General features: G+C 40.8%; 1 protein-coding gene across 4 annotated transcripts in view; it reads right to left on the bottom strand.

Annotated features, from left to right (window-relative positions):
- The window catches only part of znf608 (zinc finger protein 608), a 183236-nt gene that overhangs the window by 86822 nt on the left and 69274 nt on the right, over window positions 1-27140 (bottom strand). For all 4 annotated transcript variants that reach the window (XM_008114070.3, XM_008114072.3, XM_003222980.4 and 1 more), the window contains exon 3: window positions 7910-8165. In XM_008114070.3, the coding sequence (XP_008112277.2) occupies window positions 7910-8165 (256 nt within the window). The remainder of the gene's footprint in view (window positions 1-7909; window positions 8166-27140) is intronic.

Below are 27140 nucleotides of genomic sequence, written 5' to 3'. Positions count from 1 at the left end.
ATTGGGACCGGAAGATGAACGGCAGCCAGTGGAGCTCCTTAAACAGGGGAGTAGATCTCTCCCTGTAACTCGCCCCCGTTATTAGTCTGGCGGCCGAACGTTGGACCAGCTGTAACTTCCGGGCCGTCTTCAAGGGAAGCCCCACGTAGAGCGCATTACAGTAGTCCAGTCTAGAGGTAGTAGTATGCAGTATGTTCCCTTGATTCACCTCCCAGAGACCATTGAGACGCGCACGAATGAGAGAACTACACCCTTTTGGCACACAGATGCGATGTGGCCCACTTTACACCCTGGTGTGGTGTGGGGCAGGATGGACCATGGATGATGGGAATCTGCAGTACTTTCAAATGTTTTGCCTTCCGCTGACCATTGTTACTCTATCCAATGACGCATCATAACCATACTTGCCATATATGCCCATGACCCTCTTGCAGTTTGAGGGTCAACGAACCAAGGATGATGGGATTTACAGTACCTTCACTCACTTCCTGAGATCATTGCAACTGCCACAAATGACAGAACTGAACCAAACTCAGCACACATATCCCAGATGACACACTTTACACCCTGCAGCAGTTTCGGGGAGGATGGACAAAGGATTATGGGATTTGCAGTACCTTCACCCAAATTGCCTTCCACTGAAAACCCCATCACCCACAAATCTGCACAAATGGGTCCATTCAAAATATCCAAAACAACTCAATGCCGTCTACAAATAACCCGGGCACCACCGGGTCCCCAAGCTAGTTCATAATAAAAGTGAAAACCCGTATGTGTTTATGTGGCACGGGTGTCCGCTCACACAGACAGCTTCTGACCTCCACAAACAGGCTACAGTTCCCAGTGCCAAGAAGCCAGCAAGTCACTCTTTTCCACTGACATTGCGGTTACAGCGAGCGCCATGAACATGCAGCCCAACCCCTGCCAATGTCCTTCCCAAAGTCTACGGCCCACCACCCAAGGAATGCTTTCATTTGGGGACAATTTCATCTTAGATTTTGCTTTTTCTTCCACCACAGGCAGGCATCCCAGGGTTCTCCACGGCTGTGAAATTTGCATAACCCTACCTACTGCCCTTCCATAGAATCATAGAATAGTAGAGTTGGAAGAGACCTCATGGGCCATCCAGTCCAACCCCCTGACAATAAGCAGGAAATAGCATTCAAAGCACCCCCGACAGATGGCCATCCAGCCTCTGTTTAAAAGCCTCCAAAGAAGGAGCCTCCACCAGAGTCTGGGAGAGAGAGTTCCACTGCCGAACAGCCCTCAATGTGAGGAAGTTCTTCCTGATGTTCAGGTGGAATCTCCTTTCCTGTAGTTTGAAGCCATTGTTCCACGTCCTAGTCTGCAGGGCAACAGAAAACAAGCTTGCTTCCTCCTCCCTATGACTTCCCCTCACATACTTGTACATGGCTATCATGTCTCCTCTCAGCCTTCTCTTCTGCAGGCTAAACATGCCCAGTTCTTTAAGCCTCTCCTCATAGGGCTTGTTCTCCAGACCTTTGATCATTTTAGTTGCCCTCCTCTGGACGCTTTCCAGCTTGTCAACATCTCCCTTCAACTGTGGTGCCCAGAATTGGATGCAGTATTCCAGGTGTGGTCTGACCAAGGCAGAATAGACGGGGAGCATGACTTCCCTGGATCTAGATGCCATACCCCTATTTATGCAGGCCAGAATCCCGTTGGCTTTCTTAGCAGCTGCATCACATTGTTGGCTCATGTTTAACTTGTTGTCCACAAGGACTCCAAGATCTTTTTCACATGTACTGCTGTCTAGCCAGGCGTACCCCATTCTGTATCTTTGCATTCTATTTTTTCTGCCGAAGTGAAGTATCTTGCATTTGTCCCTGTTGAACTTCATTTTGTTAGTTTAGGCCCATCTCTCTAGTCTGTCAAGATCGTTTTGAATTCTGCTCCTTTCTTCTGGAGTGTTGGCTATCCCTCCCAGTTTGGTGTCATCTGCAAACTTGATGATCGTGCCTTCTAACCCTTCGTCTAAGTCGTTAATAAAGATGTTAAACAGAACCAGGCCCAGGACGGAACCCTGCGGCACTCCACTCGTGACTTCTTTCCAAGATGAAGACGACGCACTGGTGAGCACCCTTTGGGTTCGTTTGCTTAGCCAATTACAGATCCACCTAACCGTAGTTTTGTCTAGCTCACATTTTACTAGTTTGTTTGCCAGAAGGTCGTGAGGGACTTTGTCGAAGGCCTTACTGAAATCTAGGTAGGCTACATCCAGGGCATTCCCTGTATCGACCCAACTCATAACTCTGTCGAAAAAAGAAATCAGGTTAGTCTGGCATGACTTGTTTTTGGTAAATCTATGTTGACTATTAGCAATGACTGCATTTGTTTCTAAATGTTTGCAGACCACTTCCTTAATGATCTTTTCCAGAATTTTGCCTGGTATCGACGTGAGGCTGACCGGACGGTAATTGTTTGGGTCGTTCTTTTTTCCCTTCTTGAAGATAGGGATCACATTTGCCCTCCTCCAGTCTTCTGGGACTTCTCCTGTTCTCCAAGAGCTCTCAAAGATGATTGCTAGTGGTTCTGAAATAACTTCTGCTAGTTCCTTCAGTACTCTTGGATGTAGTTGATCTGGCCCTGGCGACTTGAATTCGTTTAGAGCGGCCAGGTGTTCCTGGACAACGTGTTTCCCTATTTTGGGTGGAATTCCCCAAATCCTTCATCCATTTCATGTTGCTGAGGTTGAAGATGGCTTTCTTTTTGTGAGAAGACCGAGGCAAAGAAGGCATTGAGCAGTTCTGCCTTTTCCCTGTCCCTTGTCGCCATCACCCCATCTTCTCCTTGCAGAGGCCCTATCACCTCCTTGTTCTTCCTTTTTCTACCAACGTAAGCAAAAAAGCCTTTTTTGTTGTTTTTAATGTCCCTGGCAAGCCTGAGCTCATTTTGCGCTTTAGCCTTGCGAACCTTTTCCCTACAGGAGTTGGCTATACATTTGAATTCTTCTTTGGTGAATTCTTCTTTCCCTTTCAAATCTGTCTGCATTACAAACAGAGCACAACTGAGCAGGAACTAAACTTACTGGAGGAGTTTGGTGATTTACTCCACATGGTAGAAGTTGTAGTTCACCCTGCATCAAGTCAGACCACTGTGACTCCAACTGGGGAATGTAGAGAAGTTGTAGTTCACCTACACCCAGAATGCTATGAACCCAAACAATGATGTGTCTGGGCCAAACTGATATGCCCAGATTTTAATACTGGGGTTTTTTGAGGGGAATTGACCTGATCATTTGGGAGGAGTAGATACTGGGATTTATAGTTCACCTGCAATGAACGAACACTTCAGACCCCACCGATGATGGACCAGGACCAAAATTGACACACAGTCCCCATAACCAAAAGAGCATATTGGACAAGTTTGGGGGACAGCCACTTATAGTTCACCTGCATCCAGAGAAACACTGACCCCCACCGACAATGGACCGGAACAAACTTTGCCAGAGAAGCCTCATGACCAACTGAACATACTGCAGCTGTTTGTAGGAAAGGGCCTTTATTTTGGGAGTTGTAGTTCACCTGCATCCAAAGACCACTAAACCCAGCCAATGGCGGATCTGGACCAAATTTCGCACACAGAGTGAACATTGCCTGCTGGGGATACTGACAGATGTTTCGGGGCAATTGCCCCGGGACTCTAGGAGTTGTAGTCATTCACCCCCATCCAGAGAGCACTGCAGCCGAGCGATGACCAGCCAACAACAGATCTGGACCACACTTGGTACACAGGCCCAAAATGGCCAACTTTGAATACTGCCAGGGTTTGAGGAGGATTGACCCACAGTTCTGGGAATAGTAGTTCATCCATTCCAAACAAAATACGTAACATTGAAAGACAAATAATACCATTCTCAAATAACCCGGGCACCGCCGGGTCCCCAGGCTAGTGTGTATATATAGTCAGCTGCCCAATCTATACTAAAGTATATGCCTAGCCCACATTCATGTTCAATGTATTCATGTCCTCTTTTCCTAATTCTGGTTTTATTATCTCTCTAATCATACCTTTAAAACTGTAATAAATGATCTTACTTAATAGGTCACAAGCTACAAAAGAATAAAAGGTCTTGTGAGGCTGAACTCTCATCGCCCCCCTCCCCCAAGGTGCAATTGTGGGTTGCATCAATAGAAATAGTATTCCAATCAAATATCCTATTAGAGTGAGCATGTGACCCAGGAATCAAGCGATTCGAGGGTAACAGCTGTCCAGCAGTTAATTCAGTCATAGGGTATTCAAAAAGATGAAGAGAAGAAATAGTGGTTGTCAACCAGTTCAGATGTTGCTCAGCAACTCAGTTGTCTAGATAAACAAAGCCAGCAAGCAATAGAACAGAGTCGCAAATTATTACCAGTCCAAGATCAGGAAAACTTAGACATAAAGGTTTTCTTTGCTAGACACCAAGAATGAGTATTGAAAGCAGTAAAGCTGACTGGGAGTGACAGAGTTTTAGAAATATGTGTCTCCAGACACGACTAAGAGTGGCTCAATTCCTCTTTGTCCTTTCATTGCTTGAATAATTATGGCAATGGGTCCTTGGCATCTGCAGCCACTTGCTGGGGTGTAGGGCTCCTATCTGCCTCAATCCCAGATCTTTGGACTCAGATAGGTCATCATTATCAGGACATACAGTTGTGTGGCAATCTGTCGCCTCTTCATCTGATCTTCTCATGCTAGATAGTGAGTTATGACACTGCTTCCCTTTCCATGATCATCCCCTTCCTCAAGGGGGGGGGGGGTTAGCTGGATTATGCTGGTGGAGCCAGAGCACCAATGTGAGAGGATGTGATACCTCGCCGGTTCAACAAGAGCCGGAGTCCTTTCACCTGCCGGATGTTGATGTTTGTCCCCAAGAATTCAGTAAAACAGACCTTGGGCATTCCTCGCCTCCGTTCCCCAGAAGGGAATCTTACTCTAGAGACAGAGGAGTCAGAGAACAAAATCGCAGGAGTTTACGGATTGCTGCCAAACAACAGGCTGATTAGGCCTGCTTCCCTTGGGAAATTCTAAGGAGTCTTGCATCTGGATAGAGTTGGGTTTCGCTTCTCGTTCTCTAGGGAAAGAGATTGTTGGCGGGAAAACGAGACCCCAATATAGGTGCTTGACGCGGGAGAATCTTTGCGGAGTCATCAGAGCAGCTTCAGGAATAAGATCGTGTGTGGACTTCGTAACCCCAGTTCCTTGTTTCCCGGATTAAGTAATCAAGACTTGCCTCGCTTGCCTTTAACCACGGACCTTGTTCCAAGAATCACTGTTGCCTTGTATCCAGCCTTGTTTCCAGCCTTGTTGTCAAGCTACCTAGGACTCCAGAGACTCAGACATTTCCCCACACTATTGCTTGGCAATAGTGTGTGTTTCGGTATTGGATAAAGAACTTTGAACTCTAATATCATTTATTGGACAATACATTTTTGGACTATATTTGACCTCATTTGAAAGGTCTGCTTCTGAACTATCTTCTTCACTTGTTTTTATTGCTTTTATATATTTCCTTAATAAAGATATTAGATAGAGATTGGCCTCCGTGTATGGTTCTTGGTGCTCTGCTCCCAGGGGTTTGACAGAGGACACAAATCATTTCTTCCCAAGAGTGCTCCTCTATTCCATATCCTATACAAGTAATAAAAGACTGCAGTTAACCACAGCTCATGTAGGAGTCCAGCTCCTGAGCAACTTCATTTTTCTTCTCCCCTTCTCATCATCACATGTGAGCACAGGAAGAAATATGTTCCACCAATAAAATAGATCCTTTTGAAATTAGTACTTATTTTTAGGAGAAGATCTTAGTATTTTCTTTCAGTACATGGTTTTAGAATGAAAAATAAGCATTTTTTTCATTATCAGTGTTAGAGCCTTCTAACACTGTTTTGCAATCATTATAATCATACTGGGAGGTTCTTATCTGATATTCACAACAGAGTGATGGACAGTAATCACAAAAACATTTTTCTCCTTAGTGGTCCCACATACGTATGTGGAACCCTTCCCCAGGTGGATCCGCTATGTATCCTCGATGCATGCTATGGACGCCTTCTTCTGGCAGGCATTGAAACTTCAACTTCCTGCTAATACCATTAGCTGCCTTTTCAGTATCGTGATATTGAGAATTGACTGTATTTTTGCTCTGGTTGTTACATTTTTGTCTCAGAGTTCCAACTTGAGGGCATTTGTGCCAGCTGGCAGTAAATAAAAGAAATCAATCAATAAAATAGTAACATACCAGATACCTACAAGATGTTTGTTAATCTAATATTCTCACCAGTTCTTTTTTTTTTTTTTTAGAATATTTATATCCCACTCTTCATCCACTAAGGCTCTCAGAGTAGCTTACCAAATGTTGATTTAATTGTTCCTTGTCCACAAGCTTATAATCTATTAAAGCCATACAAACATTTCCATTTTGCAGATACACAAACAGAAAAAGAATGATTACTGGTTTTTTGTTTTTCTTTTTTAGCTTATGCTCTTCTCAGCCGTAACTGTGAACACATAATGAAACAATATGTTTCACCAATAAATAAAAGTCTTCTCAACTAAGTGTATCTGAGCACAAAAAAGAAGACAGATGGAATGCCAACCTTATGAGCATGGAAGTATATTATAAAATACCACACTGTTACCAAGGAACATTTCTTAATTCAGTAGGGGTCAGAAGTTTAGTTTACTCAGCAAAAAATAACACTATTAAAAGGTAATGCTCTTTCATGTCACCACAATTCACATTCATGCATTCCTAGCTAATGAAATTATGTGAAAGAAACACTGGAGAGGGAGTCATTTACAGTCATAATATTTATAAGTAGAATGTATACATACACATGGAAAACTAGGGATGGACAAGACCATATAAAAGGCAGCATGTCTGATTTTTTCTATTGATCTTCAAAAAGTGTAAAACACTTTGGAGATGTCTTCTATATCATTAAATTGTTAGAACTTATCACTGGTGCATTATGCTGTTGTGCATATTGCAAGTGTATTATCTTGTTTTCTATGAAAACTATTAAATTACAATTAATTAAACACTATTCAAGCAAATAAGAGGATGTGCTGTGTCTATAATGAAATGAATGATTTATTATGGTGATTAGACCAGCAAAATGTCTATAACTAAATCCATTCAAACAGTTTTTATTAGAGATCATAATCTACATCAAAACCACAAATAAAACTGACAAAAGCAACAACTCAGCCATGAATAACAAGAGGCACCATCATTGCAGATGATCTCTTGGAAAGACATTTTTTTTTTAAAAAAAAAAACCTGTCATTTACAAGTTGCCTTAATTTTAATAAAGATCATATCAAATTTCTTTCCTCAGCCAAGTTTCATTTCACATTATTTTGAATTTTTTTAAACTTATTTTTGACCGTTGACTTCCATTTTAATGGAATACAATTTCTGCATCACAACAACAGATGTAACTCAAAAACCACCAATTCAAAGGCAGACGATATTAGTTTTTCCACTAATTTTAATGAAACATTCAGCTGCTAACATCTCTGTAAAATTAATTACTGAAGTCAAAGTATTTCTCTTTACAACCAGGAAACAAACTTTGTTTTACAACAAAAATATAGATAATGTATATGTTATAGCAACATATTTATATTTTGAATATAGTTTTAGCACTGAACATTTCTTCCTATTAACTTTTTCTGCTATTCCACAAACTATATATTTTAAATCTGAAACACTAAATATTCAAAATCTCTATGCAATTTTATCCAGATAAACAGGTGAAAATGGCTGGTTACAATCCCTGGAAGGGATGTGAATGAATTATTTGAGAAGTCAGTTCAAATTACAAAACACTGTTTAGTATCGGATATATATTTCAAACAAAATGGAAGCATAAAGAAATACTGGGGAAAAACATCTTACCTTCTTCAGTTTCATGCCATACAATTCCTTCCAAATTTACACTGGTCCCAGGTTCACAAGGTCCAAGGCATTCAGGTTCTGTGACTATTCCAACATCACAAGTATTTACACCCACTGACCGAGTCCGTACCAAAAGTTGCTCAACCGGGGCTGCAATGTTGGATGAAGATGGAGAAAAATAGGAAGGCAGAATCTGAGGTGTGAGGCTACTAGAAATAGGAGGTGGAGGTGCAGGCACTGTAAAGAGAGGATCAACCTAAAAGCAAAAATAGAAAATAATCTGTTATACTCAAGATATAAAGATTCTGAACATATTAATTCCATGCAAAATGGAGCAATTTTAATTTAGTAAAAGGAAATATTAGTCTGTTTTACTATCTAATGCAATTTATTCTCTTTTTTAGATATCCTGAAGTCCTTGTTTTAGTATTTTCTTCCAGACATGTTAGTTGCTAAATATACAGAAATGTATATATTTTCTTCAGTGCAAGAGTAACAGAAACTACCAAGAAAATCCAGCAATTTACTTTTTATTGTAACAAAGGAGACACTATTATTGCTCATTTTACTTCTAAATTAAAAAAATATATATAGGTTTGAAATATAGGCCAATTTCATACTACAAAATAATAACACTATGGGCCCTTCCAGACAGGCCCTATATCCCAGGACCTGATCCAGGTTTCCTGCTTAAATCTTAGATCCTAGATAAACCACAAGTAAGAGTTGAGCAAGTCTCTAGAAAAAACTTGAAAGGTAGAACAGTAAGCTAAAGAAGGGAATGTTTGAAATCCTTTCCCTTCACTTGAATACTCATGCTGTGAACTGTCACAGGATCGACTCATTTCTACATCTATATCTACACACACCTCTCTTTTATTCCACTTCATGCACTTGAAAGCCAAAAATGTAATGCCATAGTCCACTAGTTTCCAAGAACAGATGGTTCCTAGCATCATGTTTCCTACATGACAGGTACCGGCTTGCTCAATTATTGTCTCTCTCCAGTTCTTTCCTGTCTTCCATGCTTTTGACAATCATTCAATCAGGGGCAATTGGTTCTCGTAGAAGTAGAGGCAGCAGGAGGACATTTTTGCTCCCTGGCTTCAGGTAGGATTTGGATAAGATTTGGCTAAGATTTAAAACTGAGTGTGGGCTTGGCTCCTGTGGTCAAAGTCTAACTGTTGTATGACTGTTGTATTGAAAGAGAGCCAGGTACTTAAGTTGATTGACAGCAGGCATTGTCCTCTGTTAACTGAGTGAATGGGAAAGCTGTATTTGCCAGACGGCACGAGCAAAAAAGACACCTTTACTAACTATCCTTTGCAGTACATACAGAAAACAAAACAACATACACAAATACACAAAGAGGTGGTTTTTGGCAGTCTGCACATAAAGTGCGTGCATATTACCTAACTGTACAAAGATCCCACTAGGCCACCACACTCACCAAGAGATGCAACAAAAGCAAAACCTTCCCATCACATGCACGAGCTGTGGCATGTTCCGCTTTTTCACACAAAAACTAGTCAACTACATCTGCTCCAAATGCAAACAGATGACTCTGATGGAGCAGAGGATCCAACAGCTCGAGCACCGTATTAAGACCCTTAAGGACACTCAGGAATTCAAGCTCTTCTTAGACACTACACAACACACTGCTCTAGATACACAACCCGCATCACACCAACAGCATGATGAGGAACTTTGTGGAGAGAGCTATTCGAATGTCCACAACCCTCAGGCTTGGAAGGAGGTCACCCGTAGTAAGAGACACAGGACCAGGCAGCCTCTGCAGAATACTTCTGTTCAGCTTGAGTTACACAACAGATTCCAAATTCTTACACCACTAACATCTGATCAGGAAACACATCTTGTGGAGGACCACAGTTACTTAGATACCACTCAGTGGGCCACCCTTGATCAATACACGACGGATAGCCCTGACAGGGGTGATGCATCACCACATTCACACTTACACAATCATGCAGATGCTCCATCCCCAATCGTAGACCAGGCACAACAGGAACACCCTTGGGAGAGTGATGGGCTCTTGGACGCATCTCAATGGATTGTCATTGATGAATGCATTGGGGATGTTGAGGAGGAGGACAACACTTTACACCTGCACGATTCACTTCAACTGGAACACTCTTCAGGGGACTTACACACTGTCTTGCACAAAAGGGGCCGTGTCAATCCTCAAAGGAAACAAGTCTTGGTAGTAGGTGACTCCCTCCTTAGAGGAACCGGATTGGATGGCTCGAGAAATATGTTGTCTCCCAGGTGCAAAAATACACCATATCACTCAGAGGCTCACCAGGCTCCTAAAGCCCCATCACTGTAGTGTCTCAGAGACCCCCGAGTCATGACCCCGTCGCCATTATGGATCAGACCAAAGAAGATATGGGGTTTGTGCCGACTCAGCAAGATTCAGCTCCCTTCCAGATGTCCCCTGTTGACAGTTTTAGCCCAGTTAATTAAAAAGAGCCTTGACTAACAGCCTGGTTCTCCAGAGAGCGCTCCTTTTGACCGCAGATTGTTTTGGGAAACATTTCGCTGGGAGAAGCAGATTCTGAGAAGAAGCGCTAGATTAGCGGAGAGAGCAAGCGTTAATTAAGCCAGTTCCCTTGAGAGTTTCCCGGGAGGATTGCATCTGGCAAGTTGTTGACTTAATCCACTTTCCCTTGGGAAAGAGTGTTCAGACACCTGGCTGGAGAGGAGAGAGTAGTCCCATAAAAGTTCTGGGCGCCGGCTGACCTTTGCGGTGTTCAACGTGTCAGTTGAGGAATTCACATCGACTCTAGTTCTGCAGCGTGCTACTCTCGAGTAGACCGGCGTTGCATCTCGTCTCCCTGTCAAGCCTGGACAGCGATTCAGCTTTACCACGACTACCTTTGCCTTGCCTTGTATCCTAGCCTCGGAATTAAACCCTGGAGCTCTTTGACAGATCTTGCTTTAATCCCCACTCAAACAGCCTAAAGGTTTGAGTGTGTTTCGGTTATTGGATTTTAAATTTTGAACTCTAATACTGGACATCTACTTTCACATTACTGGACTATATTTGACCTTTTCTGAAAGGACTATTGCTGGATTATATACTCTGCTTATTTTTAGTTGTCTCCTTTATTTCCTTAATAAAGATATTAGATTGTTTATTGGCCTCCGTGTCTGGTTTCCTGTGCTCACGCTGCCTGAGGTGTCACAATCACACTCCCAACCTTATGTTGATTCATGTAGGAACTAATGACACCACTAGGCATACTTTTCAAAAGATCACAAATGATTTTTGAGCTCTAGGAAAAAAGCTAAAACTGTGTAATGTACATGTGATCTTTTCATCCCTACTCCCCATTGTAGGACATGGCTCTACAAGGGCCAGAAAAATAGTACAGGTCAATAACTGGCTCAGAAAATGGTGTCAGGAGGAGCGTTTTGGCTTCCTCGACCATGGCTTACTCTTCCAGGAGGATGGCCTACTGGCAAGTGATGGGGTGCATCTCACACAAGTAGGAAAACATCTTTTTGCACACAGACTCACAAACCTCATCAGGCGCACTTTAAACTAGATCCACTGGGGGAGGGGAACAACAGCCTGGCAAATAATATATTACCCACGACCACAGGGAACCGCCAAAAGGCTAAATGGAGGGCTGCACAAACACAGCAAGGACAAATTACCGATGGCACAATAATCCCAAATAAACAGCTCGGGGGAAGGTCACAGGGGCTTACATGTCTTTACACTAATGCACAGAGCATGGGAAATAAGCAAGATGAACTCCAACTTTTAGCACAGCACCACATGTACAACATCATAGGCATCACTGAAACCTGGTGAGATGACTCCCATCACTGGAATTTAGTCATTGAGGGCTATAACCTCTTTCACAGAAATAGAACCAAGGGGAGAGGAGGGGGAGTAGCTTTATATGTCAAAAACAGTTACACTGCAGAAGAAAAGCAAGACTGTAATCCGGGAAACCAGCTTGAAAGCATCTGAATAAGAATCAAGGGATCCGGGACTCAAAAAGATCTTGTTGTGGGTGTCTACTACAGACCACCAAGTCAGGATTAAGGACTTGATGAAGCCTTCTGTCAACAGCTGACCAAACAGACACAAAGAAGAGATAGTAGTCATGGGCAATTTCAATTATCCCGGTATCTGCTGGAAAACAAACTCGGCCAAGAGTACAAAGTCCAACAAATACCTCACTTGCCTTGCCGACAATTTTATGGTCCAGAATGTAGAAGAGACAACAAGGGGATCGGCTACTCTTGAACTAATCTTAACAAATGTGGAAGACCTGATCAATACAGTCGAAATGGTTGGATCCTTAGGGGCAAGTGACTATGTGCTCCTGCAGTTTGCCATACAAAGGAAGGCTGAAACTAAGACAAGTGAAACACGCATTCTGGACTTTAAGACAGCTGACTTCCAAAAAATGAAGGAATTACTGAGTGGCATTCCATGGATGCTAATATTAAAAGACAAGGAATTTAAGGATGGATGGGAGTTTTTCAAAAGTGAAATACTCAAGGCGCAAATGCAAACAGTGCCAACAAAGGAAAAAAATAAGACAAGTGCGAAGAAGCCAGAATGGATGTCCAAAGAACTTTTAACTGAGCTAAGACTCAAAAGTGACATGCACGTATAGCCAACTCCTGTAGGGAAAAGTTTCACAAGGCTAAAGCGCAAAATGAGCTCAGGCTTGCCAGGGACATAAAAAACAACAAAAAAGGCTTTTTTGCTTACGTTGGTAGAAAAAGGAAGAACAAGGAGGCGATAGGGCCACTGCGAGGAGAAGATGGGGTGATGGTGACAGGGGAAAGGGAAAAGGCAGAACTACTTAATGCCTTCTTTGCCTCGGTCTTCTCACAAAAAGAAAGCCATCGTCAACCTCAGCAACATGGAATGGACAAAGGATTGGGGGAAATCCAACCCCAAATAGGGAAACAAGTTGTCCAGGAACACCTGGCCATTCTAAACGAATTCAAGTCCCCAGGGCCAGATCAGCTACATCCAAGAGTATTGAAGGAACTAGCAGAAGTTATTTCAGAACCACTGGCAATTATCTTCGAGAGTGCTTGGAGAACGGGAGAAGTCCCAGCAGATTGGAGGAGGGTGAATGTGGTCCCTATCTTCAAGAAGGGAAAAAAGAACGACCCAAACAATTACCATCCGGTCAGCCTCATGTCGATACCAGGCAAGATTCTGGAAAAGATCATTAAGGAAGTGGTCTGCGAACACTGAGAAACAAATGCAGTCATTGCTAATAGTCAACACGGATTTACCAAAAACAAATCATGCCAGACTAACCTGATCTCTTTTTTCGATAGAGTTACGAGTTGGGTCGATATAGGGAATGCCATGGATGTAGCCTACCTGGATTTCAGTAAGGCCTTCGACAAAGTCCCCCACGACCTTCTGGCAAACAAACTAGTAAAATGTGGGCTAGACAAAACTACGGTTAGGTGGATCTGTAATTGGCTAAGCGAACGAACCTAAAGGGTGCTCACCAATGCGTCGTCTTCATCTTGGAAAGAAGTGACAAGTGGAGTGCCGCAGGGCTCCATCCTGGGCCCGGTTCTGTTCAACATCTTTATTAACAACTTAGAAGAAGGGTTAGAAGGCACGATCATCAAATTTGCAGACAACACCAAACTGGGAGGGATAGCTAACACTCCAGAAGACAGGAGCAGAATTCAAAACAATCTTGACAGACTAGAGAGATGGACTGAAACTAACAAAATGAAGTTCAACGGGGACAAATGCAAGATACTTCACTTCGGCAGAAAAAAATGGAATGCAAAGATACAGAATGGGGGACACCTGGCTTGACAGCAGTATGTGCGGAAAAGACCTTAGAGTCCTCGTGGACAACAAGTTAAACATGAGCCAACAATGTGATGCGGCAACTAAAAAAAGCCAACGGGATTCTGGCCTGCATAAATAGGGGTATAGCATCTAGATCCAGGGAAGTCATGCTCCCCGTCTATTCTGCCTTGGTCAGACCACACCTGGAATACTGTGTCCAATTCTGGGCATTGCAGCTGAAGGGAGATGTTGACAAGCTGGAAAGTGTCAGAGAAGGGCGACTAAAATGATTAAGGGTCTGGAAAACAAGCCATATGAGGAGCAGCTTAAAGAGCTGGGCATGTTTAGCCTGCAAAAGAGAAGGCTGAGAGGAGACATGATAGCCATGTACAAATATGTGAGGGGAAGTCATAGGGAGGAGGGAGCAAGCTTGTTTTCTGCTGCCCTGCAGACTAGGACGTGAAACAATGGCTTCAAACTACAGGAAAGATTCCACCTGAACATCAGGAAGAACTTCCTCACTCTCCCCTGTGGTGGAGGCTCCTTCTTTGGAGGCTTTTAAGCAGGGGCTGGATGGCCATATGTCGAGGGTGCTTTTAATGAGATTTCCTGCTTCTTAGCGGGGGGTTGGACTGGATGGCTCGTGAGGTCTCTTCCAACTCTACTATTCTATGATTCTATGATTCTTGAGAGAGCAATATAAACTCAGGAAAGATAATGTTTATTCCCTCATTTATTTTGCTGCATTGTGAAATGTTCTGGAAGGGCAAGTGAAACAGAGGAAAATGGGTACCCCGAACATACATGAAGATATAATTCTTTGCCATGTATTTCAATTTCTACTCTTTCCCTTCAATTACAAAACAGCTTTACAAAAGCAGTATGTGCAACCAACAAAACAAATGCATGCCTTTCATCCTTCTTTCTCTCTGACCTCAGAGTTTCACAGGCAAAGGGAAGAGGAGGAGGAGCCTTCTAAAGGGTCAATTGACAGCCTATGATAAGTCATGGTTTGTATTAACCTTGACTAACAATGCACAGGACAAAAGAAACCATGGCGAATCTCCCCGTTTGAAGTTCATTTTCAGTTTCTTTCTCACCTCGGCCTGTTTAAGAATGGAGACTTCAGAAACAAGAAAAACTTTAAGTTGTTTTGGATGTCATAACAAGCCATGATTTAAATAAGGTAGAGTTCACATACCACAAACTGTGAGTTCAGGTTGGGGTCTGTGCCTGGCTAACAAAGTATGGCTCATTAGCAGAGATGAGATTGCATCTCAGAACAATCCAGATATCAACAAATCACAGTGTGCCTTATTGTGATAAATTAATCTGGTTGAAAGATCATTCACCATTAGCTCTTATAAATACACATGGGAGAAAGGTACTCAGTAAGCTGACAAATGGCAACATAGAGATAATTGTATAATGCAACTGACACCCTGGAGCTCTAAAAGCAAACAAAGACATTATAAAGATGGGGAAAAAACATTATATTTTGTATTATTGCTCTGCCACTAATTTTTACTTAAGACCCAAAAGATAAACATATTCTAAACAGGTTAAAACATAATTTATGAATCTCCAGGTTTGGCAATTACCTGACAAAAAGAAAAAGTGAAAAGAAAAAGCACAACAGTGTACAGAAGCTCTGCTGTTATATGTGTTTATCCTGCTGCCATTAGACTTTAAGATGCTGGCAGCATTAAAAGCAAAAAGAGCTTTTCAACAAGAAGCCAAACGTGCAGGCAAATATAAAACCAACTGACCTCAAAAACAGATGTTCCTTGCAAACTAGTCCTCAGCTAAGTAAGGATGAAATAAAACAATATTTATCTTTGAACAACATTCAAGACGCTGGGCCAGAGTTTGCACTATGTGAGTTTTGGAGGTTGCAGAGACTTCTTGTAACAGAAGCTTCCAGCTTTATTTTTCATGCCTCTAAAGTAATCTAAATGCTGTTGTTCCAAAACACCCGCTAACATTTCTCCAGATGTGGCATGACACAGCCTCAGTCTATTGTGATCGGGCAATCTGAAATTATACTTTTAATTTAGATTAAAAGAATTCTGGAATAGTACAGCAGATACAGTTTTTGGCCTACAACTCCCAGAAACCCCTTCCAGTTTACCAGTGTTAGGATTCCTGTGAGTTGAAGGCCAAAAACATCTGGGTACCCCAGGTTGAGAACCTCTGGGCTAGAACAAGGGAAGACGGTCACATTCCGTTCAGCTAAAGTTCACTAGTTGACTATATGCTAGTTACTGTGTATCATACTAACTTTTCTCATAGGCTTATTGTGATGCTAAAGGAGTGCAGACATAGCACATTGAGATCCTTCAAAGAATAATGGTATTTCGCATTTAAAAACTTGACTGATACTTTTGAAATAATGTCAGTGCCTCATGATTTCTAAGACAGGAGACAGAAGATAGGTTCTATAGAATATGTATAAGGAGCCACTGATTTAGGGCAGTGGTTCTCAACCTGGGGTCCCCAGATGTTTTTGGCCTTCAACTCCCAGAAATCCTAACAGCTGGTGAACTCGCTGCTATTTCTGGGAGTTGTAGGCCAAAAACATCTGGGGACCCTAGGTTGAGAACCACTGATTTAGGGGGATCATCAATATCAGCATAACTTGTTATTCACTGCTATTTCTGCCTGTTACTGAACTCTCTACCTAACTGTTCATTTCTCCCACAGCCCTAATATACGCAAAGGACCTTGGACAAAATCCTAAGTATTTCTCTCATTTTTGCTGACACATGAAGAAGATAAGAACAGCAGTTTATTACCTGGTTCAAAGCTCACCGCAATTTCAGGAGACTCTGCTCCTCCTGAAACTGTTTGAACGTTCCAAAGCATTTAGGAAAGAGATGATGTCATCTCTCATTTCATACTGATGTGTTACGAAATAGTTCAGGAGCCAATTAGCACTTGTGGAAATTGTAACAAGCCTTCCAAACAAGTCACAGTCCACCTAAACACCTTGTTTAATACACATGCCCCCTGCTGAAAACAAAAAAATAGCACTACTGTATTTGCCACTACCACATCATGCCACTCAATTTCAAATGTAGAAACTTTGGCCCTGAGAAGCTGAGACAATACATCCCAAGCTACCTCATAGTGACAAAAGGCTGATACCATATTTGTGTCATTTAGCTTCAATCATGTCTTTCCACAGGTTCAGCAACACCCAGCAATCAATGTCTTAAGGTCTGGCACCGGCCTATGAACCACTGATTTGAGTAACATTTGGGACAAGAGATACTATATTTCAGATTTCAATATTAATGTCAAAAATACGTAGTATGATTTTACATAGGATTTGTGCTACATAAGAACAGTAAAGACAAATATCACTTAAGTAAAATAAACACTAAATATTAAATAACAAAAAATAAGGTGTAGACGACACTAAGCTAATCTGGGAATGTGCTATTGCAACACATCCAATGACGTGGTTTTAAACTAGTATAAAAATGATTAGACTAAGTATGTTCCACTCTACTTGGAATACACAAAGCTCATTCTAGAAGAGTGTTTAAGAAGGGGGAGCTAACTGTTTTGTAGTTGGTACTCTCTCAAAATAGCATTGTCAGCCAAAAACAGTTTTGATGTTTCTACCTAGGTTTTGGGGGAGCAGAAAATTACCTTTTCAGCAAAAATGATGATTTTTTTTGAAGTCTGTGGTTATCCCAATAGTTATACAAGGTCCACAAGATCTAACCTCCTCGATCTTTTGGATTATAAGTTTAGTAAATAAACAACCCCCTTTTTATTGAGTCCATAATTAGCTTCATAAATAATGACAAAAATATTAAGATATACAGTACAAAATTTAATACAGAATGAGGCTATTATTTCTAATATGTTCTATTTTTTAAATGTTCTCAAAGCGAAAGGGCCTTGGAATTTTAGGTTATTGACTCTCAGAAGTATCACCAGCATAATACCGTTTGCTTGTGCCTCCTGTGCTGAGATTTTAAAAAGAGAACGCTACTGGGATTCACTAAGGGTACTGAGAATGGAGAAAGTGAAAAGGATTGGATTGCACCATCAAATCCCTCACAATACTATACAATAATATGGAAGTCGAATGGAAAGCGAGAAAGACAGATACTCTGACTATTCAACACTCTTATGCATTGGAAATTTTTTTCTGAACTACAAGTGCTATACTGGCTGGCGAATTCTGTGAATTTTACTTCAAAAAACCACCAAACTCTTCATCCCTCATGATTAGTAACAACGTCATGTTTACCGAGGAAGACAGCAGCATAGAGATAATCTCCTTTAGGTGCACATAGTTATAAAAACCTCTACAATCTACAACACTAATAAAGCTTAGTTCCTGCTTATGTTGAGCTCTGTAATTACCTCTACATAAATACAGTCATCCTTCCATGGCTGATCCCTCCCATTCAAACATAGGTTCTGTGAGCAGACGGGGTGAGGCTGGAGCCATGTTTACAAGTTCTGAATGTCCAAAATTTACTAGCGACACCTTAGCTTCTGCAGAACAGAATTCTACTTCATAAGCAAATCTGAAAAAATGGCAACAATGTACAATTCTTTAAACATGAAAAGCTATTATGTCACCAGAATTTGTTTTCACCATAATAGAAAATGCTCCCCCTCAATTGGAAAAATGAGTATGTAAGCCCTCAAGACAGTTAAACAATACAGCCCCAGAAGTATGGTACCATGAGCTATTTTCCCATGTATTAACTAGCTGTGAAATTCTGTGACTGCACTTCAGCAATCTTTCCTTATTCTTTATATAAAAATACAGCCAGCTTAAAATGCATTCCAGGGTCACTCAGAAGCTTGCTAACATCCTTTCTTGCTCGAAAAGCACAAGATCAACAAAGTAAAGTGCTTGTTTCTCAGCAAGAGTCATAGAAAACCTTCTGAACAACCTAAAGGCAAAAAAGCAGGAAGGCAGCCACCAACACTAGGGGGAGAGTGAAGGGAAAAGATACAAAAGTCGAACATCTGCTGGTGGCAGTCTGTCAAGCTGAGGAAAGTTAATGTCAAGAACAGATGCTCTGCAGTTCCTCACTGTTATTTTTGCATGATTACTCCCAGGTGTTAGGACATGCTGAGTAGTAGCCTTGCTATTTATCACTGAACAGGTTCCAGGGAGGGTGGAAAACAACAACAAGCAACACTCAAGGCAGGTTAGTTATACAGATTGCAGCATTTGTGTTCCCAGTTGGGTGGCTTTAAAAACATACAGAAATACTGCAGCAACCTTTTCCTCCTTGCTTTATTTCTTGAGCTTTAGGGAATCTGATTAGCAATGAAGGCTACAAAGTTTCAGAGTGTTGTCCTTGGCAGTTTTCCATTCCCCAGGTGTATGATTGCATCAAGGCAATGATGGCTCTCCGTGCTAGGAAACTGACAGTGAATATCAGCCAATAAATACAGTAAGTGCCCCAGTGTGCACTTTTCATTCTGAACATGATACACATAAACTCTAAAATACACACACAGAGACACGAGAGGAAGAATGAGTTGGAAAAGGGAATGTCACCGTAACTAGAAAAATAAGCTATCTTTCTTCATGTACTCAGACAGTCCACAATTTCTTTTGCTGCTTTTTCAAACACAGTAAATTAAGTTGTGCATATGAAAGTTGGTCTCTCTGAGGTGTTCACAAATCCCCAGAATTACACTCCTAGAGCAATAAAATTCCATCTTTCCTGGAGGGGATTTCCTGCCCTGCAGGGTAGATTTCACTGAACAACAGAGGATTCCTGTAGAATAGACACTCCTTTCTGGTTGGATAGAAAGAAATGTAAAAATCCAAGTGTTTCCCCCCTCCCTTAGATGTTAATGGTGAGAAAGCTACATAAAGGGAAAGAGCATCACTCTTAAGATTTAAAAAACACAAAACGGGATAATTTGATCCTTGTTTTACATGCATATGCACACACAGCTAATTCAAAGCTGTTTTATTTTAAATACTACAGACATTACATACAGTTAAAGTATCAACACTGCATCTATAAGCTTTTCACAGGCTTTGTTCCATAGAGAAATGTTTATCTTGTGATGCAATATTTATAAGGGAGCAGTGTTTTGATTCAGAAACCAATGATTCTAGCCTCCAACAACTTTTTTGTCTGCAGATATCAAGGGTAAACAATGAATGAAATGCATTTTGTGCAGGGTGAATAAACGAATGAATTTTCAAATGGAACTGTAATGATAAAAAACCTCTAGGAATTTGACTCTTTTCAAAGACACCCCTCCCTTTTCTTGCCCCCATTTAGGCAGAAATACTGGGAACAGGTTGTGTTCATGGACATTTGGATCAGGCACAGAGCACTTTGTTGGGGGTTATTTCCATTTCATAACTTCTTTTTCTTTGTCTTTGAGATGAGATGTGAAAACCAGTAGTACTAACCATCAGGGGGAGTAATCCATAAAAGAACCCTCATCTCTAGTAATATTCGCCAGGGTAGGACTATCCAAAGTGACAGTGCTTGGAACATAGACGACTCCTTCCTGATGAGTTTCCAGAAACAATTGTAGCCAACGGGCACCACAGTACTGGTCCTTGGCATATTGGAAAAAATGGCCATCTCCTACATCAGATGAGTTGGAATCACTGCTCTATACCACACAGAAGCTATTTATTCAATTCATTTCCTGCCAAGGACACACATATACATAACATATATTGCAGTAAGTCAAGCTACAGAATGGTCATATCGGTTAAATTTACAACCTGTCATTCTACAAGAACATATGAAAGGTGACACTATGTTGGGCATCACCGGCACATAGTTGATATTTTTAATGCTATGAACAATAAAAAATGACACAGAAGAGCTATGTACATCCTATAATTAGATATCAGTCATGCAGCAATATTGGACCTTCCAAGATAAAGCATACGAGGCAAAAAGCATGCCCTAAATTAGAGCATACCTTAAATAAGGGTTTTGAAGGTGCAGCTGGACATTCTATCCCCTCTTTTTTGTTGTTACATGGAAACAGGGAACCATGACTATTAATTTGAAAACTGTTACAAAGAACTTCAGGGTCTGATGGAATTCAAATTAAAATCTTTTTTCCCCTTTAAAATTATTAAATTATAAAATCAGCCCTCACAGTGCAGACTAAGGTCTATGATTACCCCATTAAATTCAAAATACAGTACATGCATTTTGGGGAGGGAGGAAGGTGTCAAGAATGAGATGGAGAAAAACCCAAATGGAAAAATATCTGTCTTTAAGTAGACAACAACATGAAAGTTTTGTGCAATGAAATATGGTAGAAAAATCCAGAAGCTCAAAATCAAGGTCATTAAAAAAAACTTAAGATACATAATTTTAAATATTAACAGAAAGAATTGAAAAAGATACATGGTTTCTTCATAGATTCCTCCCATATAAATTACTAGCTGCACACACTTTAGCTCAATTAAGGTGAGCATATACATACTTAAAACAGACACACACACACACACACACACACACACACACACACACAATCTAGTGGCTACTTAATAACACCATCTTTTTAACCAATGCATTTCTCTGCAATATTAACTTGTCATCTACTGATAGATATAAATATGCATTGCATGTCTCAAGACTTCAGATGATTTATTTATTTAGATAATGAATAACAGTAAAAGAGATGCATTATGCTAAAAAGTGCTATAAGTTGACATCTATTATGATAGCAGGCAAGGCAGGGAGTGAGTGAGTGGGTGGGTTACAACATTCCCATTTTAAAAAAGGGAACACAAAAAGCAAAGCTCAAATGCTTTCGAGCAGAGGCTTGTGAGGAAAGTGAAATCACTGTCCAGTTATGAGAATGAACATTAATTATTTTTTCCTCTCTCTTTTGCTCCCAACAATTTAAATGCTATTGAATGTAATTATATAATAACTCTTCCTGCTTAGAAAGAGCCATGAACTTTGTTTTTCATAATCAGCCATTTCCCAAGGATATATAATTTTCCACTCTTCTAGCATGCATCCCTTTTGTTCTGATCACTGGAAAAGTATTTTAATGGTTCATAGAAATGCAAAATGTTTTGCCCAAGAAAATGTAAACAAACCCACCCTAAGCCCTTGTAAAATCATGAGATGCCTCTGGCAGTTTTATCAAAGTGTGTAGATGTGTACAGAGCCTTTGAAGAAATGAAACTGCCGTTTATCAAGTGTGATTTATAAGCAACACTGATTTAGCTGGGAGATAACACGGCTGTCTAATCATTAGTAGTCAGACAACAGCCATGTGAACACATCAATTATGGGCCAATGCCAAAAGCCCTTGAGATCCTGGAGATTAACAGCCAATCCTCTGTTTTACAAGTTCACATCAAAAAGAATATTAATAAGAGGAGGGGCAATGTGAAAGCCTGTCAGACTAATTCAACCACTAAAACAAGGCATTCTTTACCTCTGCTATGACTTGAACTGGCCCATGAAAATACTTGGCATCAGATACTACGTGTGGATTTGCCAATTTTCAGAAAATGTTTTCATTAACATATGGGAAGTTGTAAAAGGCTGCAGCAGCTCTATTTTGTGTATTAACAACAGTAAAGCCTTTTGAACCTCTTCTTTTAAGCATGACAATGATACAAACAACAGCTATTATTTAAAAGAATCGGAAGAAAAAACCCAGAGCACAGTTCTTCAAAAACATCACCCTATGCTCTCAGTCAAAATGGGAGTTTTGAAATGATAATAAATTAGTCAGTTTCCCAAGCATGTCTTCTACAGAGCTAACAAAAATCACATAGAATAATAACTCAAATAACCAACAAATGCAATTTATCCAACATTTATCTTATGTCTATACTACAGTTGGAAAGTGATGTCACTTATATGAAATTGTTTGCTTTTTTAAAAAAACTTTTCAAACTATGGATAGTTAAACTGAAGGATGGAAAATTCAAGGATACAAAGGAGATCCAAGCTATCTGAAGGAGTGTGTTCTCTCTTGTAAACCTAGCAGGGCTTTGAGATAGTTATGGAAATCTTTTCTTGCCTTGTCATCATGTAACACATTATTATTATTGTTGTTATTAATTTCATACATTTGTATCCCGTCCTTCTCACACACACACACACACACACACACACACACACACACACCGGGGGGGGGGGGGGTTCAGGGTGGCTTCACAACCGGCAAACATTAGATGCCAAAACAAACAATTATAAAAACAAGTTACAATTAAAACAATTAAAACAATAATGATAAGACATCACTTAAAATTACACAAGTCTAGGTCATAGTCCAGGGTCTTATCATTATCAGACACATAAATAGTTATTATTATTCCTGCATTTGCTGTTCAAATGCCTGGTCCTACAGCCATGTTTTTAGGTTTTTTTTCCGAAAGGACAGAAGGGGGGGGGGCAATCTGATTTTACTAGGGAGGTGAAAGACAAGGTGCCACCGCTGAGAAGGCCCTGTCTCTCATCCCCATCAATCGTACCTGCGAAGGTGGTGGGATCGAGAACAGAGCCTCCCCCAACCATCTTAACCTCTGAGGTGGATCATAGAGGGAGATATGTTTGGACAAGTAAGCTGGGCTGGAACTGTTTAGAGCTGTCGTTCTCAACCTGGGGTCCCCAGATGTTCTTGGCTTTCAACTCCCAGAAATCCTAACAGTTGGTAAACTGGCTGAGATTTCTGGGAATTGTGGGCCAAAAACATCTGGGGACCCCAGGTTGAGAACCACTGGTTTAGAGCTTTATAGGCCAAAGCCAGCACTTTGAATGTGCTCAGTAGCAGACTGGCAGCCAGTGGAGTTGATGTAAGGGGGGGGGGGTGCTCCCTGTATATCACTGCAGTGAGCAATCTGGCTGCCGCCCGTTGGACTAAATGAAACTTCCAAACAGTCCTCAAAGGCAACCCCACGTAGAGCGCATTGCAGTAGTCTATTCAGGGTGTAACAAGAGCATGGACCTTCGTGACCAAGTCAGGCTTCCCAAGGTACGGCTGCAACTAGCGCACAAGTTTTAACTGTGCAAAAGCTCCCATAGCCACTGCCGAGACCTGGGGTTCCAGGCTCATTTTCCTAAGTTGTATCCATACTACATAATTATGACATGTTGATATTGTTAATTGCCATGGCTCCATCCTATGATATTGTGGGATTTCTGGTTTGGTGAGGGGCGTAGCACTCTCTAGCAAACTCCTTTACATTATAGATTTTGAGCTGTCTAGCAAACAATTTTAAGTGTAGCAGAATAAGTACAAATGCCAAGATTCCATAAAGTGGAGATATGGCATTCAAAGTGGAATTAAAATGCTTTCAGTATGCAGTACAGACACCCAGTGTGATCTGTTGGTTTGAGTGTTGGACTACAACTTTGGGAACAAGAGTTTGAATCCCTGCTCAGCTATGAAACCAATTGGATGACCTTGAACAAATCAGATTCTCTCTGCCTCAGATGAAGGATATGGGAAATCTGAAGAAATCTTGTTGGGAAAATGCAGTTAATAGGCCCTAGGGTTGCCATAAGTCAGAAATGACTTAAAGGTACACAATAGCAACAACAGATATATCCCTAATGATGCTGCAAGAACGCATTTTCTTAGAGGCCACCTCTAGGTTCTGTACCTCCTTATTAAAAGAGGCTTGATTCTTTTTCTTCTGACCACAAGCAAGGTCTAACAGCAAGACCTATCTGCTTAGGTGACAACTGGTCTCACTTGCCTTTTAATTCGATAAATGAAATAGTTTCTTTAATAAGTGTGTTTTAAAACTCTATTTTGAATTGTACTTCAGTTGCACCTATTATAAATTACCTTGGGTACCATTCTAGAAAAGGTGACACTGTACCTTTATTACAAAAATGCAAAATATGCAAAAGTGACAGTTTTTGAGTCATATGCCTATATTTTGAATCATACATTGTTTCTGTCTTCATTGAGTTGGTCTGGAAGGGTCTCAATGCAGGCAGAAGCCACTCCCTTTTGGCCATGAGGAGACTGAGACAAAGGACAGTAACAACTCCAGCAGCAGCAGCAGCAAAGTAACTCCACTTAGGATCCAGAATGTCTGTATTTTCTGAAACCACAGGCACCTTTTTAAGGCAGAGATTATTGACTTTCTCAAAAAGTCTCTGCATGGTTACATCTAGAATGGTGGTTTCTTTTTCTAAAGGGATAATTCCTAAATAAGTGTTATTGTGCATTCAATCTAATTCTGTAAATATTATTTCGCATATAATTAAAAACAAAACAAAACATGGCAGAGGAATATAAGGTTGCTTTTCACGTTGTATTTCTTGTAGAGAAAGAAGTTACAAACTACTGTATTTAATGGCTTTTATGTTTTCTTCTAATTATAGTCACACCCGAGTTGATGGGTGTGACTCTTAGCTCAGCAGGGGAAGGAGATTGGGCAGGCAAGTTCACCTACCCAATTTCCTCTCTTCCTGAGCTAGAGGCTTGTCTTGTCCACCCTCAATGAACTTGTCCACCCTCCCACTGTTCTCCTCAGAGCTGCTGCTAGCTGAGGGAGGCCTTGTAGCTCTCTCCAGCAGGTGCATGAGCAGGTGAGCCTTCACTTGCCCATGCATCTGCCAGGGAGAGCCCCAGGGTGTCCCTTGGCTGGCAGCAGCCAAAGAAAGCTTCATAGTAAATCTGATTATTCATGAATGTGATTAGTACGTTCTCTCTAGGAATCTCTAGGTTTCTCCAGCATATTTCTATGCTTAATCTCTGGTGGGAAGTTGACCAGAGTCAGCCTTGGAAGACTTAAAAGTTCCTACACAGATGTTTTACTAATGATTTGCCCACTTTTGTTTGGATCCTGCACCCTATCTCCGGTGATTATGGAAAGCTGAATGTATAATAACAAAATAATCTGAAGCAGAGCTTCGTTCCACAGTGGCTCTACAGATTTCCCAATTAACAGTGACTCTATGTTACATATAAACAAAATAATTATTTTAGATTGTCCTAATTCATTGAATGGTGGAATGGGGTGGGAGTGTGCAGGCCTCTTTTTCAACTGGAACCCTCCCTGCCCCCCCCCCCCAAGAGAGATTAGGATTGTAACAAATGCATGACATGACTGTTTTGTCGAGTTTGTTGTTCTAATCTGGATGCTGCTGAATCCATTGAAAATCCTGGGGCTACGATTGTAATGGAGGAATGGAAAGTAAGTGAAGAGGAAAGTTATTTATTTGTTCAGTAGGAGACCTCAAGCAGCTATGACCTTTATGAATGTCCTGCAATTATTTTATTTTCTTGTTTTGTACATTATTTAATGCAATTAACTCATTTTATTCCTACAGGATGCTTACTGCACACACAGTATCAATCACTTGGATAATTAATGAAAATGTTTTGTTGAACACATATCCCCATTTTCTCCTCTCTTGGATTTTTTTCTCTTTCGTCCCTTCTGTTTTCCAGCCACTAGTTAATTCTGTGGCTCACATGCTTTGAAAATTCGATAAGGTTGGAGCTATTTGTTTGAAGAGTTTAGCTAAAGCTGTGCTCTCATTCATGTCTATTGAGAAGTATGTTCACTTGAACTGCATGTCTCCAATTGAAGCTTACTCCCAGGTAACAGCTGAATCCATTTCTAATCTTCAACTATTACTTAGGTGAGTGGAGATTCAAGCTATGCTACAGCTTCGCTGTAGAGAACCAGCAATTCATCAGTTCCTGGATTAAGTAGATTCTCTCCTGAACCTTTTCTGAAACCCTTTCAAGTATTAAATTGTGGCACAAAATAAAGCAATGAGTGTGAAATAATTTTAAGTACAGTGGAGTCTCACTTATCCAACATAAACAGGCCGGCAGAACGTTGGATAAGCGAATATGTTGGATAATAAGGAGGCATTAAGATAAAGCCTATTAAACATCAAATTAGTTTATGATTTTACAAATTAAGCACCAAAAAACATCATGTTATACAACAAATTTGACAGAAAAAGTAGTTCAATAAGCAGTAATGCTATGTAGTAATTACTGTATTTACGAATTTAGCACCAAAATATCACGATATATTGAAAACATTGACTACAAAAATGAGTTGGATAATCCAGAACGTTGGATAAGCGAGTGTTGGATAAGTGAGACTCTACTGTATTTGCAAAGTACAGGATAAAATGTACACACAGAGCACATGAGGCTTCATAGAGGACTGATATTGCAAAGTGTGCTCTACCATTAATATTTGAATGCCACTCTTCTTGACCGAGAGGAAGGAAGTAGTAAGGACACACTGATTTGCTTTTGCTTATACCCCTCTCACGAAAGTTTTCCACATATGCTCAAAGGCACTCAAGTTATGAATTCCCCACCCTAGACTATCTGACAAATCTTTGTACACACCCATTTATTGCTGCATGAGCAGTAGATCAGGGTACTCAAACTGAAAGATACATAAGCGCCTTAGCAATCTTT

Source organism: Anolis carolinensis, chromosome 2 (genome assembly GCF_035594765.1).
Source record: "Anolis carolinensis isolate JA03-04 chromosome 2, rAnoCar3.1.pri, whole genome shotgun sequence".
In the NCBI taxonomy this organism is placed as follows: Eukaryota; Metazoa; Chordata; class Lepidosauria; order Squamata; family Dactyloidae; genus Anolis; species Anolis carolinensis.
This window is presented reverse-complemented; position numbering and strand designations above follow the sequence as displayed.